The sequence below is a fragment of the Oncorhynchus masou genome, chromosome 24 (assembly GCF_036934945.1).
Source record: "Oncorhynchus masou masou isolate Uvic2021 chromosome 24, UVic_Omas_1.1, whole genome shotgun sequence".
Lineage (NCBI taxonomy): Eukaryota > Metazoa > Chordata > Actinopteri > Salmoniformes > Salmonidae > Oncorhynchus > Oncorhynchus masou.
Genome location: NC_088235.1, coordinates 14853812 through 14873723, shown reverse-complemented (window position 1 = coordinate 14873723; position 19912 = coordinate 14853812). Strand labels below are relative to the sequence as shown.

The 19912-nt window shown below is 46.7% G+C and overlaps 1 protein-coding gene across 3 annotated transcripts in view; it reads left to right on the top strand.

Moving 5' to 3' along the window:
* Positions 1-1065: 1065 nt before the first annotated feature.
* The window catches only part of LOC135511860 (thrombospondin-2-like), an 80112-nt gene continuing 61265 nt past the window's right edge, over positions 1066-19912 (top strand). For 2 of the 3 annotated variants that reach the window (XM_064933355.1, XM_064933353.1), the window contains exons 1-4: positions 1066-1391; positions 1974-2042; positions 3076-3635; positions 3864-3948. In XM_064933355.1, the coding sequence (XP_064789427.1) occupies positions 1979-2042; positions 3076-3635; positions 3864-3948 (709 nt within the window). In that variant the 5' untranslated portion in view covers positions 1066-1391; positions 1974-1978. The remainder of the gene's footprint in view (positions 1392-1973; positions 2043-3075; positions 3636-3863; positions 3949-19912) is intronic. The other variant, XM_064933354.1, reaches the window with a different exon arrangement.

The window sequence follows — 19912 nt, the reverse complement described above, 5'->3', positions numbered from 1 at the left end:
AGGTTAACTAGGTTACTTGGCATGTTCTTCTAACAGGTTAACTAGGTTACTTGGCATGTTCTTCTAACAGGTTAACTAGGTTACTTGGCATGTTCTTCTAACAGGTTAACTAGGTTACTAGGCATGTTCTTCTAACAGGTTAACTAGGTTACTTGGCATGTTCTTCAAACAGGTTAACTAGGTTACTTGGCATGTTCTTCTAACAGGTTAACTAGGTTACTAGGCATGTTCTTCTAACAGGTTAACTAGGTTACTTGGCATGTTCTTCTAACAGGTTAACTAGGTTACTTGGCATGTTCTTCTAACAGGTTAACTAGGTTACTAGGCATGTTCTTCTAACAGGTTAACTAGGTTACTTGGCATGTTCTTCTAACAGGTTAACTAGGTTACTTGACATGTTCTTCTAACAGGTTAACTAGGTTACTTGACATGTTCCTCTACTCCAAAATCTATCCAGCATCCAAACAGTGCACTCTGCACCCGCCATTTGAATGGAAGGATACATCTATTACTAACACCATAAGTGTCATGACATTCAGCCTACAACTTTCGTGTATTCATGGATGCCCAAAATGTTTAACCCCAAATATAAATAAAAAATGTATAAAATGATTTGTGATTTTCCTGAGTTACAGTTCATATAAGGATGTCAGTCAAAGTAAGTAAATTCATTCAGCCAAACAGCATTAGATACATGGGCTACACATTTGAAAACAGAGGAAGGTTGTTTCGTTCACACAGATGCTTTCTCTGGTGAGATTGATTGAGATCGAGTCTTGCTGTCTATACAATAATTTCTGGTTGGCCAATCAGAATTCAGGGGGCCGCCACGCTGGGCCACCACCTGGGCACACCACTGCTCCCAGACCTAAAAGGCTACGCAAGCCTCACATCCGACCTCGCTATCGCGTTTTCTCCATCAAAAACTCCTCCCCGAAACCCGATTCCGTTGGAACTTCGGTAATGAAGTGGGCTTGATGGGGAGGTTGGATTGGGAAACGGGAGAGCGCGAGGGAGGGGCCGGGGACCGGTAAATGCCGCTTGAAACAGATATAAGCAAAATTAGCTATCAGAACGGAATTACGTAATTCTGCCTTAAAAATTGGTTCCACACATTTCATACTTAAACTTGACTGACAGGGTCGTAGTGAGTAGTATATAGGAGGGAGGGAGACTGGTGCCTAAGCCACTTTCGCTCGAGTTCTCCCTACATAATGTAGATCTAGTGAAGTAAACCAAGCGGACATTACACTTTACGCACCAGGTTACAGGAGCTATTCCGTTTTCATTACACTATTCATATTTATTTGAAAAATATATTTGTTATTACCTTCTTTTTTATTATTGGATATCTAACGGATTTTTTTAAAGGGAATTTGCACTTTCACCCGGTAAATTGTTGTATTCCAATGTGCATGGGGAATTTATTTGCATTTTCAAAAACAATCAGCAATGTTGCAATAAGTTTCAAATTGACTGCTAGTCAGAATACTTTAGTTAAAGAATGTAGCACACTTATATTTTGTTGTGATTGATTCGTTTTGTTAAACGTTATGCTTTTGCAGAAATGTTGTTTTAGAAGTAGTGTATAATTGTTTCCCAATAGCCTATAACAGACCACCTACAGTATGTGCACGTTGTAAGGTGTAATGTATGTTTTGTATCTTCCACGATAAACCTGCGTTAGTTTTGGAGACAGTTGGGCTCCTTCATAGCGTTGCTACTGTTGAAGCAGATCTGTGGATTTGACATTAGGTGATGCACTTGTCATGGTATGGCATGACTGAGAACTCACTATTCACAGTTGCAATGAACTTGGGGTCGCTTTGTGACAGCTGAGCAGAGTGCGAATAAGAAATAGAATTTATCATTTTACTTATTAGATAGTCATTACAATCGTGATGAAGTTAACAACTTTAACTTTGCGGTTTCCCTGGATGATAATCAGCGTTTGTGTCTCTTGTGTTTTGAAGGAGATATGATACTCAGAAGTCTCAACTTGCTGCCGATTTTATTACTTTGCTCCTCAGCGCTACCTCAAGGTAAATCTACTTATGCATAAAGTTTATACGACTTTTCATCATCATTATCATAACCTCAATGCCATTTCATTTTTATTGTTAAATTATGATGTGATGTATGTTTCATACTAATTTGATTTTAAAAAATGAATCATGAGTGAATATGATACTGTCATTTTTTCTTGTGACTGAAAGCATACCGAGTTAAGTTATAGCCAGGGCTCTCCAACCATATTCCTGGAGATTTTAATACCAACCCTGTTCATAGAGAGCTACCTTTCTGTAGGTTTTAACTCCAACCCTGTCTTGGAGAGCTACCATCCTGTAGATTTTTTTTAATCTTCAAACCTAATCTAGCACACCTGATTCTAATAATTAGATGATTGATAAACCGAATCAAGTTAGTTACAACTGGGGTTGGAAGAAAAACCTACAGGAGAGTCGCTCTCCAGGACAGCCAGGTCAGCCATGATACAAGTCAGTATTCAACGTGGTCCATCTATGTCTGAGGACGTTGGGAGACGATGTGGAAACCACCCACTAGGGGCGTTGTTACCTTCAAGTAGGTTACAGTTTTCCTAGGGTGTTGTGGAAGGGGATGGCAGATGGGTATAAGCATCTGTCGCTGATTCTGAAGGTTGCAAGTTTGAATCCAGCAATAGAAAGTTGCTTTTTATGTTTTTGTTTTGAGCCTATCCCAACCTTAACCCCTACCTTAACCATTTGGATTTTGGAGTTAATGCCCTAACCATAAACATTCCTAAACTTAATCCTAACCTTAAAAATTCAGAGTTAATGCCTAATCATAGACTTTTGAAAATTTGACGTTTGCAACAACTTCGAAATTTGACTTTTGAGAAACAAGGATGAACGTCTAATTCTGATGTGAGACTTTGAGAGCTGGTTGCTTCAGGAACAGGGTTGGAGAGCCCTGCTATAGACTTAGTTATAATCACTTGGTCAGATTTTACATAGAATGCTTTGCTGTTTCATCAAGCTAATTGGCTGTACACATTCTCCTCTCCCTATCAATCACTTGTATGACTGATTGAAGATGGCGAGGTCACATCGGATGACGACACAACGTTTGACCTGTTTGATGTTAGCGGTATCACACGCAAGACTCTGGGCGCCAAGCAATTCCGCGGCCAAGACACGGACAACCCTGCTTACCGCTTCATCCGCTTCGACCATTTGCCCTCAGTGAGCGCGCCCGTGCTCAAACAGATGCTTCAGCAAATCCAGAACAATGAGGGCTTCGTGTTCGTGGCCAGCATGCGCCAGGACCGCGGATCGCGGGGAACCCTCATCGCCATGGAAGGTGCCAACGGCCAGCGGCAGTTTGAAATAGTCTCCAACGGCCGCGCCAACACGCTGGACCTTGTCTACTGGGTGGACGGCTCCCAAAATGTTGTCTCCTTCGAGGATGTTGACCTGTCCGACTCGCAGTGGAAGAATATCACACTTCATGTTCATGGCGAAAACGCAAATCTGTTTGTGGGCTGCAGTCTCATCGACAGCTTCATCTTGGATGAGCCGTTCTACGAGTACCTGCAGGCGGAGGGGAGCCGAATGTTCGTCGCTAAGGGATCCATCCGTGAAAACCACTTCAGGGTAAGAATAACTTTTGTCCAGAAAAGTAGTGCACCAGATGTTGGGAATAGGACACCATTTCAGATCTTGCCCCTTAAGTCATTCTGCATCTAATGTTAGCCAATAAGAATAACTCAGTCTGTATTTTTTTTACTTGACATACAAGCTCAAGGTAAGTGAATACTAAAGAAGTTGTTCCTAGCTGCGAGTCCAATGTGACACATAACAGCCTATTTTCTTGTCACACAGGGGTTACTGCAGAACGTTCGCTTCATGTTCGACACATCTGTGGATGACATTCTTAGGAACAAGGGCTGTGAAGTCACTAAGCCAGGTAAGAGACAGTTGGATTCAGAACATTACTGTTCTGGTTGTGTTCAGTAGCCACCAAATGGAGACAAAAAATAGTTTGAAACAAGGAGGGACTACCTCCACGACAAGAGACACTTGTTTCTGTTAAAAAGGAACGGACTACCTGGACTTGTCCAATGAGAAAGGATCATTTTAGGTTTCCATTGCAAATTTTGTTTTGAATGTTTTCTGTTAACATGCCAAAGAACATGCCCATGTAGCTTAGATAGACTGAGACCTACCAATAGGGGGCAATATGATATGTAGGCCTAAAGATATTTCAAGGACATAATCTCAAATCTCATGCTGTATTATGTCACAGCAACTGTCCTTTATGAACCTTTTCTCAAACCGGTGTGTGTTGTTAGCCAACAGTTATGGTCCTTGTCACCCCAAGTTTGGCAACATAGAATGATCATATAAAGGGCCAAGACAGCACAAACAGATCTGGGACCAAGCTGGTCCTTTTTGGGGATCTGTGCTATTGTTTTCATGCTATGAACATTCTGATGACGTGACCTCAATTCGTCATTCCCGACCTGCTTCAAACTCCCTTTTAAGCCCCATCCAACGCAGATGCAACTGAACAATCCATCCTGCTGCCTTACTGTGCATCCCAAATGGCACCCTATGTCCTATTTAGTGCACTTCTTTGGTCACAAGTAGTGCACTACATAGGAAATTAGCGGGAATAGGGTGTGGTTTGTGACACAGTCACAGTCACATGCAACCTCTTACAGCTCGGTGGTTCTGCATTTCATTTAGATAAAACCATATCATATTTCCCCAACAGACCAAACCTCTTACAGCTCTGTGTTTCTGCATTTCATTTAAATAAAACCATATCACATTTCCCCAACAGACCAAACCAATTAAAAATATGGAGTTCTTCCTTATATCCATTGTGTCTGATTCTATCACTTTTTTCAGTCTTTCATTTTAGTGGGTCATAGAAATACTGCAGATGTGGAGATATCTGACAATATTACATCATGTTAACAGAAATCACTGTGTCATTGTGGTGGCGTGAGGTCAACCTGTGTGTGTTTGTGTGCGTGCTGCGGTTGACAAACACAAGCAGATACAGACGCTAACATTTGTTTCCATTGAGAGTGGACTGGCTGGGTAATGATGGGTGAGAGAAACAGAAGGCTAATGTTTGGGGAGGAAAATAAAATAGTAATGATGGGGGAGGATAACAGAAGGGTAATGATGGGGGAGGGAAATAAAAGAGTAATGATGGGGGAGGATAACAGATTGGTAATGATGGGGGAGGATAACAGATTGGTAATGATGGGGGAGGATAACAGAAGGGTAATGATGGGGGAGGGAAATAAAAGAGTAATGATGGGGGAGGATAACAGATTGGTAATGATGGGGGAGGATAACAGAAGGGTAATGATGGGGGAGGGAAATAAAAGAGTAATGATGGGGGAGGATAACAGATTGGTAATGATGGGGGAGGATAACAGAAGGGTAATGATGGGGGAGGAAAATAAAAGAGTAATGATGGGGGAGGGTAACAGATTGGTAATGATGGGGGAGGAAAATAAAAGAGTAATGATGGGGGAGGATAACAGATTGGTAATGATGGGGGAGGATAACAGATTGGTAATGATGGGGGAGGAAAATAAAATAGTAATGATGGGGGAGGATAACAGATTGGTAATGATGGGGGAGGAAAATAAAATAGTAATGATGGGGGAGGATAACAGATTGGTAATGATGGGGGAGGATAACAGATTGGTAATGATGGGGGAGGATAACAGAAGGGTAATGATGGGGGAGGAAAATAAAAGAGTAATGATGGGGGAGGAAAATAAAAGAGTAATGATGGGGGAGGGTAACAGATTGGTAATGATGGGGGAGGAAAATAAAAGAGTAATGATGGGGGAGGATAACAGATTGGTAATGATGGGGGAGGATAACAGATTGGTAATGATGGGGGAGGAAAATAAAATAGTAATGATGGGGGAGGATAACAGATTGGTAATGATGGGGGAGGAAAATAAAATAGTAATGATGGGGGAGGATAACAGATTGGTAATGATGGGGGAGGAAAATAAAATAGTAATGATGGGGAGGAAAACAGAAGAGTAATGATGGGGGAGGAAAACATAAGGGTAATGATGGGGGAGGAAAACATAAGGGTAATGGGGATGGGTGAGGAAAATAAAAGATTAATGATGTGGGAGGAAAACAGAAGGGTAATGACGGGGGAGGATAACAGAAGGGTAATGATGGGGAGTTAACGATAAGCATTTGAAATATCTTGTGTTTCTTTCCCTCTATATTCAATCAAAAAAAGAGGAAAGAGGATAGGAAAGAGGAGAGGAAAGAAGAGAGGAAAGAGGAGAGGAAAGAAGTCATGAATCAACCAGATCCACAGACATGTTTTAAAGGCACACACACACACACACACACACACACACACACACACACACACACACACACACACACACACACACACACACACACACACACACACACACACACACACACACACACACACACACACACACACACACACAGCAACAGCTGGAAACATATTTGGAAGAGTTGCATGAGTCCACCAGACTTTAGGGGGGGAAAGGAAGTAAAACATCTTTGTCCAATTTGGCCACAGTGGGACATCTTGTGGTTAAACAGGGCCAGCTTGACTTGGGCCTAGCCTGATTTACAGCCCCTAACCACCAATTCATCTCTGACCATTTACATGGCTGACCATGAGACAACAACTGCACATGTCTATGGGCACACACTGCACATGTCTAATGGCACACACACACATGCGGACACACACATACACACACACAGGAGATGCCAAGACAGCACAGACAGACATGAACATAGGAGTTGGCATGACAGCACAGACAGATCTGGGACCAGGCTAGGTTTCTCCCCTTCACGTGTTGGATGTTTAACATCCCATTCTGACCTGGCCTGTGGTGGGTCTACTACCAACTGTACTAGAGGAGAAAAGATGGCATTGAACCCAGCTCAGTGGCAGTGTGTTGGACATGATGACCAGGCTTTGTGTCAGTGTGTTGGACATGATGACTAGGCTTTGTGTCAGTGTGTTGGACATGATGACCAGGCTTTGTGTCAGTGTGTTGGACATGATGACCAGGCTCAGTGTCAGTGTGTTGAACATGATGACCAGACTCAGTGTCAGTGTGTTGTACATGAACAGGCTCAGTGTCAGTGTATTGGACATGACCAGGCTCAGTGTCAGTGTGTTGGACATGATGACCAGGCTCAGTGTCAGTGTGTTGGACATGATGACCAGGCTCAGTGTCAGTGTGTTGGACATGATGACCAGGCTCAGTGTCAGTGTGTTGGACATGATGACCAGGCTCAGTGTCAGTGTGTTGGACATGACCAGGATCAGTGTCAGTGTGTTGGACATGACCAGGATCAGTGTCAGTGTGTTGGACATGACCAGGCTCAGTGTCAGTGTGTTGGACATGATGACCAGGCTCAGTGTCAGTGTGTTGGACATGATGACCAGGCTCAGTGTCAGTGTGTTGGACATGATGACCAGGCTCAGTGTCAGTGTGTTGGACATGATGACCGGGCTCAGTGTCAGTGTGTTGGACATGACCAGGATCAGTGTCAGTGTGTTGAACCATGACCAGGATCAGTGTCAGTGTGTTGGACATGACAAGGCTCAGTGTCAGTGTGTTGGACATGATGACCAGGCTCAGTTTCAGTGTGTTGGACATGACCAAGATTAGTGTCAGTGTGTTGGACATGACCAGGATCAGTGTCAGTGTGTTGAACCATGACCAGGATCAGTGTCAGTGTGTTGGACATGACAAGGCTCAGTGTCAGTGTGTTGGACATGATGACCAGAATCAGTGTCAGTGTGTTGGACATGACCAGGATCAGTGTCCGGGTGTTGGATATGATGACCAGGCTCAGTGTCAGTTTGTTGAACTTGATGACCAGGCTCAGTGTCAGTGTGTTGGACATGATGACCAGGCTCAGTTTCAGTGTGTTGGACATGACCAGGATCAGTTTCAGTATGTTGTACATGACCATGCTCAGTGTCAGTGTGTTGGACATGATGACCAGGCTCAGTGTGTTGGAAATGATGACCAGGCTCAGTGTCAGTGTGTTGGACATGATGACCAGGATCAGTGTCAGTGTGCTGGTTATGACCAGGCTCAGTGTCAGTGTGTTGGACATGATGACCAGGCTCAGTGTCAGTTTGTTGGACTTGATGACCAGGCTCAGTGTCAGTGTGTTGGACATGATGATCAGGCTCAGTTTCAGTATGTTGGACATGACCAGGCTGTGTCAGTGTGTTGGACATGACCAAGATCATTGTCAGTGTGTTGGACATGATGACCAGGCTCAGTGTCAGTGTGCTGGTCATGACCAGGCTCAGTGTCAGTGTGTTGGACATGATGACCAGGCTTTGTGTCAGTGTGTTGGACATGACCAGGCTAAGTGTCAGTGTGTTGGACATGATGACCAGGCTCAGTGTGTTGGACATGATGACCAGGCTCAGTGTCAGTATGTTGGACTTGATGACCAGGATCAGTGTCAGTATGTTGGACATGATGACCAGGATCAGTGTCAGTATGTTGGACATGATGACCAGGTTCAGTGTCAGTATGTTGGACATGATGACCAGGTTCAGTGTCAGTGTGTTGGACATGATGACCAGGTTCAGTGTCAGTGTGTTGGACATGACCAGGATCAGTGTCAGTGTGTTGGACATGATGACCAGTCTCAGTGTCAGTGCGCTGGTCATGACCAGGCTCAGTGTCAGTGTGTTGGACATGATGACCAGGATCAGTGTCAGTGTGTAGGACATGATGACCCGGCTCAGTTTCAGTGTGTTGGACATGACCAGGATCAGTGTTGGACATGATCAGAATCAGTGTTAGTATGTTGGACATTATCAGAATCAGTGTCAGTGTGTTGCAGATGACCAGGCTCAGTGTCAGTGTGTTGGACATGATGACCAGGCTCAGTGTCAGTGTGTTGGACATGACCAGCCTCAGTGTCAGTGTATTGGACATGATGACCAGGCTCAATGTGTTGGACATGATGACCAGGCTCAGTGTCAGTTTGTTGGACATGACCAGGCTCAGTGTCAGTGTGTTGGACATGATGACCAGGCTCAGTGTCAGTGTGTTGGACATGATGACCAGGCTCAGTGTCAGTGTGTTGGACATGATGACAAGGCTCAGTGTCAGTGTGTTGGACATGATGACAAGGCTCAGTGTCAGTGTGTTGGACATGATGACCAGGTTTTGTGTCAGTGTGTTGGACATGATGACCAGGCTTTGTGTCAGTGTGATGAACATGATGACCAGGCTCGGTGTCAGTGTGATGAACATGATGACCAGGCTCAGTGTCAGTGTGTTGGACATGATGACAAGGCTCAGTGTCAGTGTGTTGGACATGATGACAAGGCTCAGTGTCAGTGTGTTGGACATGATGACCAGGCTTTGTGTCAGTGTGTTGGACATGATGACCAGGCTTTGTGTCAGTGTGATGAACATGATGACCAGGCTCGGTGTCAGTGTGATGAACATGATGACCAGGCTCAATGTGTTGGACATGATGACCAGGCTCAGTGTCAGTTTGTTGGACATGACCAGGCTCAGTGTCAGTGTGTTGGACATGATGACCAGGCTCAGTGTCAGTGTGTTGGACATGATGACCAGGCTCAGTGTCAGTGTGTTGGACATGATGACAAGGCTCAGTGTCAGTGTGTTGGACATGATGACAAGGCTCAGTGTCAGTGCGCTGGTCATGACCAGGATCAGTGTCAGTGTGTTGGACATGACCAAGATCATTGTCAGTGTGATGGACATGATGACCAGTCTCAGTGTCAGTGCGCTGGTCATGACCAGGCTCAGTGTCAGTGTGTTGGACATGATGACCAGGATCAGTGTCAGTGTGTAGGACATGATGACCCGGCTCAGTTTCAGTGTGTTGGACATGACCAGGATCAGTGTTGGACATGATCAGAATCAGTGTTAGTATGTTGGACATTATCAGAATCAGTGTCAGTGTGGCAGATGACCAGTCTCAGTGTCAGTGTGTTGGACATGATGACCAGGCTCAGTGTCAGTGTGTTGGACATGACCAGCCTCAGTGTCAGTGTATTGGACATGATGACCAGGCTCAATGTGTTGGACATGATGACCAGGCTCAGTGTCAGTTTGTTGGACATGACCAGGCTCAGTGTCAGTGTGTTGGACATGATGACCAGGCTCAGTGTCAGTGTGTTGGACATGATGACCAGGCTCAGTGTCAGTGTGTTGGACATGATGACAAGGCTCAGTGTCAGTGTGTTGGACATGATGAAAAGGCTCAGTGTCAGTGTGTTGGACATGATGACCAGGCTTTGTGTCAGTGTGTTGGACATGATGACCAGGCTTTGTGTCAGTGTGATGAACATGATGACCAGGCTCGGTGTCAGTGTGATGAACATGATGACCAGGCTCAGTGTCAGTGTGTTGGACATGATGACAAGGCTCAGTGTCAGTGTGTTGGACATGATGTCCAGGATCAGTGTCAGTGTGTTGGACATGATGTCCAGGATCAGTGTCAGTATGTTGGACATGACCAGGATCAGTGTCAGTGTGTTGAACCATGACCAGGATCAGTGTCAGTGTGTTGGACATGACAAGGCTCAGTGTCAGTGTGTTGGACATGATGACCAGGCTCAGTGTCAGTGTGTTGGACATGACCAAGATCAGTGTCAGTGTGTTGGACATGACCAGGATCAGTGTCAGTGTGTTGAACCATGACCAGGATCAGTGTCAGTGTGTTGGACATGACAAGGCTCAGTGTCAGTGTGTTGGACATGATGACCAGGCTCAGTTTCAGTGTGTTGGACATGACCAAGATTAGTGTCAGTGTGTTGGACATGACCAGGATCAGTGTCAGTGTGTTGAACCATGACCAGGATCAGTGTCAGTGTGTTGGACATGACAAGGCTCAGTGTCAGTGTGTTGGACATGATGACCAGGCTCAGTGTCAGTGTGTTGGACATGACCAGGATCAGTGTCCGGGTGTTGGATATGATGACCAGGCTCAGTGTCAGTTTGTTGGACTTGATGACCAGGCTCAGTGTCAGTGTGTTGGACATGATGACCAGGCTCAGTTTCAGTGTGTTGTACATGACCATGCTCAGTGTCAGTGTGTTGGACATGATGACCAGGCTCAGTGTGTTGGAAATGATGACCAGGCTCAGTGTCAGTGTGTTGGACATGATGACCAGGATCAGTGTCAGTGTGCTGGTTATGACCAGGCTCAGTGTCAGTGTGTTGGACATGATGACCAGGCTCAGTGTCAGTTTGTTGGATTTGATGACCAGGCTCAGTGTCAGTGTGTTGGACATGATGATCAGAATCAGTGTCAGTATGTTGGACATGACCAGGCTGTGTCAGTGTGTTGGACATGACGAAGATCATTGTTAGTGTGTTGGACATGATGACCAGGCTCAGTGTCAGTGTGCTGGTCATGACCAGGCTCAGTGTCAGTGTGTTGGACATGATGACCAGGCTTTGTGTCAGTGTGTTGGACATGATGCCCAGGCTCAGTGTGTTGGACATGATGACCAGGCTCAGTGTCAGTATGTTGGACTTGATGACCAGGATCAGTGTCAGTATGTTGGACATGATGACCAGGTTCAGTGTCAGTGTGTTGGACATGACCAGGATCAGTGTTGGACATGATCAGAATCAGTGTCAGTGTGTTGCAGATGACCAGCCTCAGTTTCAGTGTGTTGGACTTGATGACCAGGATCAGTGTCAGTGTGTTGGACATGACCAAGATCATTGTCAGTGTGATGGACATGATGACCAGTCTCAGTGTCAGTGCGCTGGTCATGACCAGGCTCAGTGTCAGTGTGTTGGACCTGATGACCAGGCTCAGTGTCAGTGTGCTGGGTATGACCAGCCTCAGTGTCAGTGTGTTGGACATGATGACCAGGATCAGTGTCAGTGTGTAGGACATGATGACCCGGCTCAGTTTCAGTGTGTTGGACATGACCAGGATCAGTGTTGGACATGATCAGAATCAGTGTTAGTATGTTGGACATTATCAGAATCAGTGTCAGTGTGGCAGATGACCAGGCTCAGTGTCAGTGTGTTGGAAATGATGACCAGGCTCAGTGTCAGTGTGTTGGACATGACCAGCCTCAGTGTCAGTGTATTGGACATGATGACCAGGCTCAATGTGTTGGACATGATGACCAGGCTCAGTGTCAGTTTGTTGGACATGACCAGCCTCAGTGTCAGTGTGTTGTACATGATGACCAGGCTCAGTGTCAGTGTGTTGGACATGATGACCAGGCTCAGTGTCAGTGTGTTGGACATGATGACCAGGCTCAGTGTCAGTGTGTTGGACATGATGACAAGGCTCAGTGTCAGTGTGTTGGACATGATGACAAGGCTCAGTGTCAGTGTGTTGGACATGATGACCAGGCTCAGTGTCAGTGTGTTGGACATGATGACAAGGCTCAGTGTCAGTGTGTTGGACATGATGACAAGGCTCAGTGTCAGTGTGTTGGACATGATGACAAGGCTCAGTGTCAGTGTGTTGGACATGATGACCAGGCTCAATGTGTTGGACATGATGACCAGGCTCAGTGTTGGACATGATCAGAATCAGTGTTAGTATGTTGGACATTATCAGAATCAGTGTCAGTGTGTTGGACATGATGACCAGGCTCAGTGTCAGTGTGTTGGACATGATGACCAGGCTCAATGTGTTGGACATGATGACCAGGCTCAGTGTTGGACATGATCAGAATCAGTGTTAGTATGTTGGACATTATCAGAATCAGTGTCAGTCTGGCAGATGACAAGGCTCAGTGTCAGTGTGTTGGACATGATGACCAGGCTCAGTGTGTTGGACATTATGACCAGGCTCAGTGTCAGTGTGTTGCAGATGACCAGGTTCAGTGTCAGTGTGTTGGACATGATGACCAGGCTCAATGTGTTGGACATGATGACCAGGCTCAGTGTCAGTTTTTTGGACTTGATGACCAGGCTCAGTGTGTTGGACATGAACAGGCTCAGTGTCAAGGTGTTGGACATGATGACCAGGATCAGTGTAAGTGTGTTAGACATGACCAGGATCAGTGTAGGGTATTGGATATGTTGACCAGGCTCAGTTTCAGTATGTTGGACATGACCATGCTCAGTGACATTGTGTTGGACATAATGACCAGGCTCAGTGTGTTGGACATGATGACCAGGCTCAGTGTCAGTATGTTGGACATGATGACCAGGATCAGTGTCAGTGTGTTGGACATGATGACCAGGATCACTGTCAGTGTGCTGGTCATGACCAGGCTCAGTGTCAGTGTGTTAGACATGATGACCAGTCTCAGTGTCCTGGTGTTGGACATGACCAGGGTCAGTGTCAGTGTGTTGGACATGATGTCCAGGCTCAGTGTCAATGTGTTGGACATGATGATCAGGCTCAGTTTCAGTATGTTGGACATGACCAGGCTGTGTCAGTGTGTTGGACATGACCAGGATCAGTGTCTGTGTGTTGGACATTAAAACTAGGCTCAGTGTCAGTTTGTTGGACATGATGACCAGGATCAGTATCAGTATGTCGGACATGATCAGAATCAGTGTCAGTGTGTTGGACATGACCAGGATCAGTGTCTGTGTGCTGGACATGATGACCAGGCTCAGTTTCAATGTGTTGGACATGACCAGGATCAGTGTCAGTGTGTTGAACATGACCAGGCTCAGTGTCAGTGTGCTGGACATGATGACCAGGCTCAGTATCAGTGTGCTGGACATGATGACCAGGCTCAGTGTCAGTGTGTTGGACATGTCCAGGATCAGTGTCAGTGTGTTGGACAAGACCAGGATCAGTGTCTTTGTGTTGGACATGATGACCAGGCTCAGTTTACGTGTGTTGGACTTGACCAGGATCAGTGTCAGTGTTTTGGACATGACCAGGCTCAGTGTCAGTGTGTTGGACATGATGACCAGGCTCAGTGTCAGTGTGTTGGACATGACCAGGCTCAGTTTCAGTGTGTTGGACATAATGACCAGGCTCCGTTTCAGTGTGTTGGACGTGACCAGGATCAGTGTCAGTGTGTTGGACATGACCAGGCTCAGTGTCAGTGTGTTGGACATGATGACCAGGCTCAGTGTCAGTGTGTTGGACATGACCAGGATCAGTGTCAGTGTGTTGGACATGACCAGGATCAGTGTGTTGGACTTGATGACCAGGCTCAGTGTCAGTATGTTGGACTTGATGACCAGGCTGTGTCAGTGTGTTGGACATGATGACCAGGATCAGTTTCAGTGTGCTGGTCATGACCAGGCTCAGTGTCAGAGTGTTGGACATGATGACCAGGCTGTGTCAGTGTGTTGGACATGATGACCAGGCTCAGTGTCAGTATGTTGCACATGACCAAGATCAGTGTCAGTCTGTTGGACATGATGACAAGGCTCATCGTCCCTGTGTTGTACATGAACAAGCTCAGTGTCAGTGTGTTTGACTTGATGACCAGGCTCAGTGTCAGTATGTTGGACATGACCAGGCTCAGTGTCAGTGTGTTGGACATGATGACCATGCCCATTGTCAGTGTGTTGGACATGATGACCAGGTTCAGTGTCAGTGTGTTGGACATGATGACTAGGTTCAGTGTCAGTGTGTTGGACATGACCAGGATCAGTGTCAGTGTGTTGGACATGACGACCAGGCTCAGTGTGTTGGACATGATGACCAGGTTCAGTGTCAGGGTGTTGGATATGATGAGCAGGCTCAGTGTCAGTATGTTGTACATGACCATGCTCAGTGTCAGTGTGTTGGACATGACGACCAGGCTCAGTGTGTTGGACATGATGACCAAGCTAAGTGTCAGTATGTTGGACTTGATGACCAGGCTCAGTGTCAGTGTGTTGGACATGATGACCAGGCTCAGTGTCAGTGTGATGGGCATGATGACCAGGCTCAGTGTCAGTGTGCTGGTCATGACCAGGCTCAGTGTCAGTGTGTTGGACATGATGACCAGGCTTTGTGTCAGTGTGATGGACATGACGACCAGGCATTATGTCAGTGTGTTGGACATGATGACCAGGCTCAGTGTCAGTATGTTGGACATGACCATGATCAGTGTCTGTGTGTTGGACATGATGACCAGGCTCAGTTTCAGTGTGTTGGACATGATCAGTGTCAGTGTGTTGGACATGACCAGCCTCAGTGTCAGTGTGTTGGACATGACCAGGATCAGGCTCAGTGTGTTGGACATGATGACCAGGGTCAGTGTGTTGGACATGATGACCAGGTTCAGTGTCAGTGTGTTGGACATGATGAATAAGTTCAGTGTCAGTGTGTTGGACATGACCATGATCAGTGTCCGGGTGTTGGACATGATGACCAGGCTCAGTTTCAGTATGTTGTACATGACCATGCTCAGTGTCAGTGTGTTGGACATGATGACCAAGCTCAGTGTCAGTTTGTTGGACTTGATGACCAGGCTCAGTGTCAGTGTGTTGGACATGATGACCAGGCTCAGTGTCAGTGTGATGGACATGATGACCAGGCTCAGTGTCAGTGTGCTGGTCATGACCAGGCTCAATGTCAGTGTGTTGGACATGATGACCAGGCTTTGTGTCAGTGTGTTGGACATGATGACCAGGCTCAGTGTCAGTGTGCTGGTCATGACCAGGCTCAATGTCAGTGTGTTGGACATGATGACCAGGCTCAATGTCAGTGTGTTGGACATGATGACCAGGCTTTGTGTCAGTGTGATGGACATGATGACCAGGCATTATGTCAGTGTGTTGTCCATGATGACCAGGCTCAGTGTCAGTATGTTGCACATGACCAAGATCAGTTTCAATGTGTTGGACATGATGACCAGGCTCAGTGTCAGTGTGCTGGATATGACCAGGCTAAGTGTCCGGATGTTGGACATGATGACCAGGCTCAGTGTGTTGGACATGATGACCAGGCTCAGTGTCAGTATGTTGGACTTGATGACCAGGATCAGTGTCAGTGTGCTGGTCATGACCAGGCTCAGTGTCAGTGTGTTGGACATGATGACCAGTCTCAGTGTCTGTGTGTTGGACATGACCAGGCTCAGTGTCAGTGTGTTGGACATGATGACCAGGCTCAGTGTCAGTATGTTGGACTTGATGACCAGGATCAGTGTCAGTGTGCTGGTCATGACCAGGCTCAGTGTCAGTGTGTTGGACATGATGACCAGTCTCAGTGTCTGTGTGTTGGACATGACCAGGCTCAGTGTCAGTGTGTTGGACATGACCAGGCTCAGTGTCAGTGTGATGAACATGATGACCAGGCTCTGTGTCAGTGTGCTGGACATGACCAAGATCATTGTCAGTGTGATGAACATGATGACCAGGCTCTGTGTCAGTGTGCTGGTCATGACCAGGCTAAGTGTCAGTGTGTTGTACATGATGACCAGGCTTTGTGTCAGTGTGATGGACATGAGGACCAGGCATTATGTCAGTGTGTTGGACATGATGACCAGGCTCAGTGTCAGTATGTTGCACATGACCAAGATCAGTGTCAGTCTGTTGGACATGATGACAAGGCTCATCGTCCCTGTGTTGTACATGAACAAGCTCAGTGTCAGTGTGTTTGACTTGATGACCAGGCTCAGTGTCAGTATGTTGGACATGACCAGGCTCAGTGTCAGTGTGTTGGACATGATGACCATGCCCATTGTCAGTGTGTTGGACATGATGACCAGGTTCAGTGTCAGTGTGTTGGACATGATGACTAGGTTCAGTGTCAGTGTGTTGGACATGACCAGGATCAGTGTCCGGGTGTTGGATATGATGAGCAGGCTCAGTGTCAGTATGTTGTACATGACCATGCTCAGTGTCAGTGTGTTGGACATGACGACCAGGCTCAGTGTGTTGGACATGATGACCAAGCTAAGTGTCAGTATGTTGGACTTGATGACCAGGCTCAGTGTCAGTGTGTTGGACATGATGACCAGGCTCAGTGTCAGTGTGATGGACATGATGACCAGGCTCAGTGTCAGTGTGCTGGTCATGACCAGGCTCAGTGTCAGTGTGTTGGACATGATGACCAGGCTTTGTGTCAGTGTGATGGACATGATGACCAGGCATTATGTCAGTGTGTTGGACATGATGACCAGGCTCAGTGTCAGTATGTTGCACATGACCAAGATCAGTGTCAATGTGTTGGACATGATGACCAGGCTCAGTGTCAGTGTGCTGGACATGACCAGGCTAAGTGTCAGTGTGTTGGACATGATGACAAGGCTCAGTGTCAGTGTGTTGGACATGACCAGGATCAGTGTCTGTGTGGTGGACATGATGACCAGGCTCAGTTTCAGTGTGTTGGGCATGATGACAAGGCTCAGTGTCAGTGTGTTGGACATGATGACAAGGCTCAGTGTCAGTGTGTTGGACATGATCAGGCTCAGTGTCAGTGTGTTGGACATGATGACCACGATCAGTTTCAGTGTGTTGGGCATGATCAGTGTCAGTGTGTTGGACATGACCAGGCTCATTGTCAGTGTGTTGGACATGACCAGGATCAGTGTCCAGATGTTGCACATGATGACCAGGCTCAGTGTGTTGGACATGATGACCAGGCTCAGTGTCAGTATGTTGGAGTTGATGACCAGGATCAGTGTCAGTGTGTTGGACATGACCAGGCTCAGTGTCAGTGTGTTGGACATGATGACCAGGCTCAGTGTCAGTATGTTGGAGTTGATGACCAGGATCAGTGTCAGTGTGTTGGACATGACCAGGCTCAGTGTCAGTGTGTTGGACATGATGACCATGCCCATTGTCAGTGTGTTGGACATGATGACCAGGTTCAGTGTCAGTGTGTTGGACATGATGACTAGGTACAGTGTCAGTGTGTTGGACATTACCAGGATCAGTGTCCGGGTGTTGGACATGATGACCAGGCTCAGTTTCAGTATGTTGTACATGACCATGCTCAGAGTCAGTGTGTTGGACATGACGACCAGGCTCACTGTGTTGGACATGATGACCAAGCTTTGTGTCAGTGTGTTGGACATGATGACCAGGCATTATGTCAGTGTGTTGTACATGATGACCAGGCTCAGTGTCAGTATGTTGCACATGACCAAGATCAGTTTCAATGTGTTGAACATGATGACCAGGCTCAGTATCAGTGTGTTGGACATGATGACCAGGCTCAGTATCAGTGTGTTGGACATGATCAGAATCAGTGTCAGTATGTTGGACATGACCAGGATCAGTATCAGTATGTCGGACATGATGACCAGGCTCAGTTTCAGTGTGTTGGACATGACCAGGCTCAGTTTCAGTGTGTCGGACATGATGACCAGGCTCAGTTTCAGTGTGTTGGACATGATCAGTGTCAGTGTGTTGGACATGACCAGGCTCAGTGTCAGTGTGTTGGACATGACCAGGATCAGTATCAGTATGTCGGACATGATGACCAGGCTCAGTGTCAGTGTGTTGGACATGACCAGGCTCAGTTTCAGTGTGTTGGACATGATCAGAATCAGTGTCAGTGTGTTGGACATGACCATGATCAGTGTCTGTGTGTTGGACATGATGACCAGGCTCAGTTTCAGTGTGTTGGACATGATCACTGTCAGTGTGTTGGACATGACCAGCCTCAGTGTCAGTGTGTTGGACATGACCAGGATCAGGCTCAGTGTGTTGGACATGATGACCAGGCTCAGTGTCAGTATGTAGGAGTTGATGACCAGGATCAGTGTCAGTGTGTTGGACATGACCAGGCTCAGTGTCAGTGTGTTGGACATGAACAGAATCAGTGTCAGTGTGTTGGACATGATGACCAGGCTCAGTGTTACTGTGTTGGACATGATGACCAGGATTAGTGTCAGTGTGTTGGACATGATGACCAGGCTCAGTGTCAGTATGTTGTACATGACCAGGCTATCTGTCAGTGTGTTGGACATGATGACCAGGCTCAGTGTCAAGTGTGTTGGACATGACAACCGGTATCAGTGTCATTGTGTTTTACATGATGATCAGAATCAGTGTCAGTGTGTTGGACATGATGACCAGGATCAGTGTCAGTGTGCTGGTCATGACCAGGCTCAGTGTCAGTGTGTTGGACATGATGACCAGTCTCAGTGTCTGTGTGTTGGACATGACCAGGATCAGTGTCCGGATGTTGGACATGATGACCCGGCTCAGTGTGTTGGACATGATGACCAGGCCCAGTGTCAGTATGTTGGACTTGATGACCAGGATCAGTGTCAGTGTGTTGGACATGATGACCAGGATCAGTGTCTGTGTGTTGGACATGACAATGCTCAGTGTCAGTGTGTTGGACATGATGATCAGGCTCAGTTTCAGAATGTTGGACATGACCAGGCTCAGTGTCAAGGTGTTGGACATGATGACCAGGCTCAGTGTCAGTGTGTTGGACATGACCAGGATCAGTGTCCGGGTATTGGATATGATGACCAGGGTCAGTTTCAGTATGTTGTACATGACCATGCTCAGTGACATTGTGTTGGACATGATGACCAGGCTCAGTGTGTTGGACATGATGACCAGGCTCAGTGTCAGTATGTTGGACTTGATGAGCAGGATCAGTGTCAGTGTGTTGGACATGATGACCAGGATCAGTGTCAGTGTGCTGGTCATGACCAGGCTCAGTGTCAGTGTGTTGGACATGATGACCAGTCTCAGTGTCCTGGTGTTGGACATGACCAGGGTCAGTGTCAGTGTGTTGGACATGATGACCAGTCTCAGTGTACTTGTGTTGGACATGACCAGGATCAGTGTCAGTGTGCTGGACATGACCAGGCTAAGTGTCAGTGTGTTGGACATGATGACCAGGCTCAATGTGTTGGACATGATGACCAGTCTCAGTGTCAGTTTGTTGGACTTGATGACCAGGCTCAGTCTGTTGGACATTATGACCGGCTCAGTGTCAGTGTGTTGCAGATGACCACGTTCAATGTC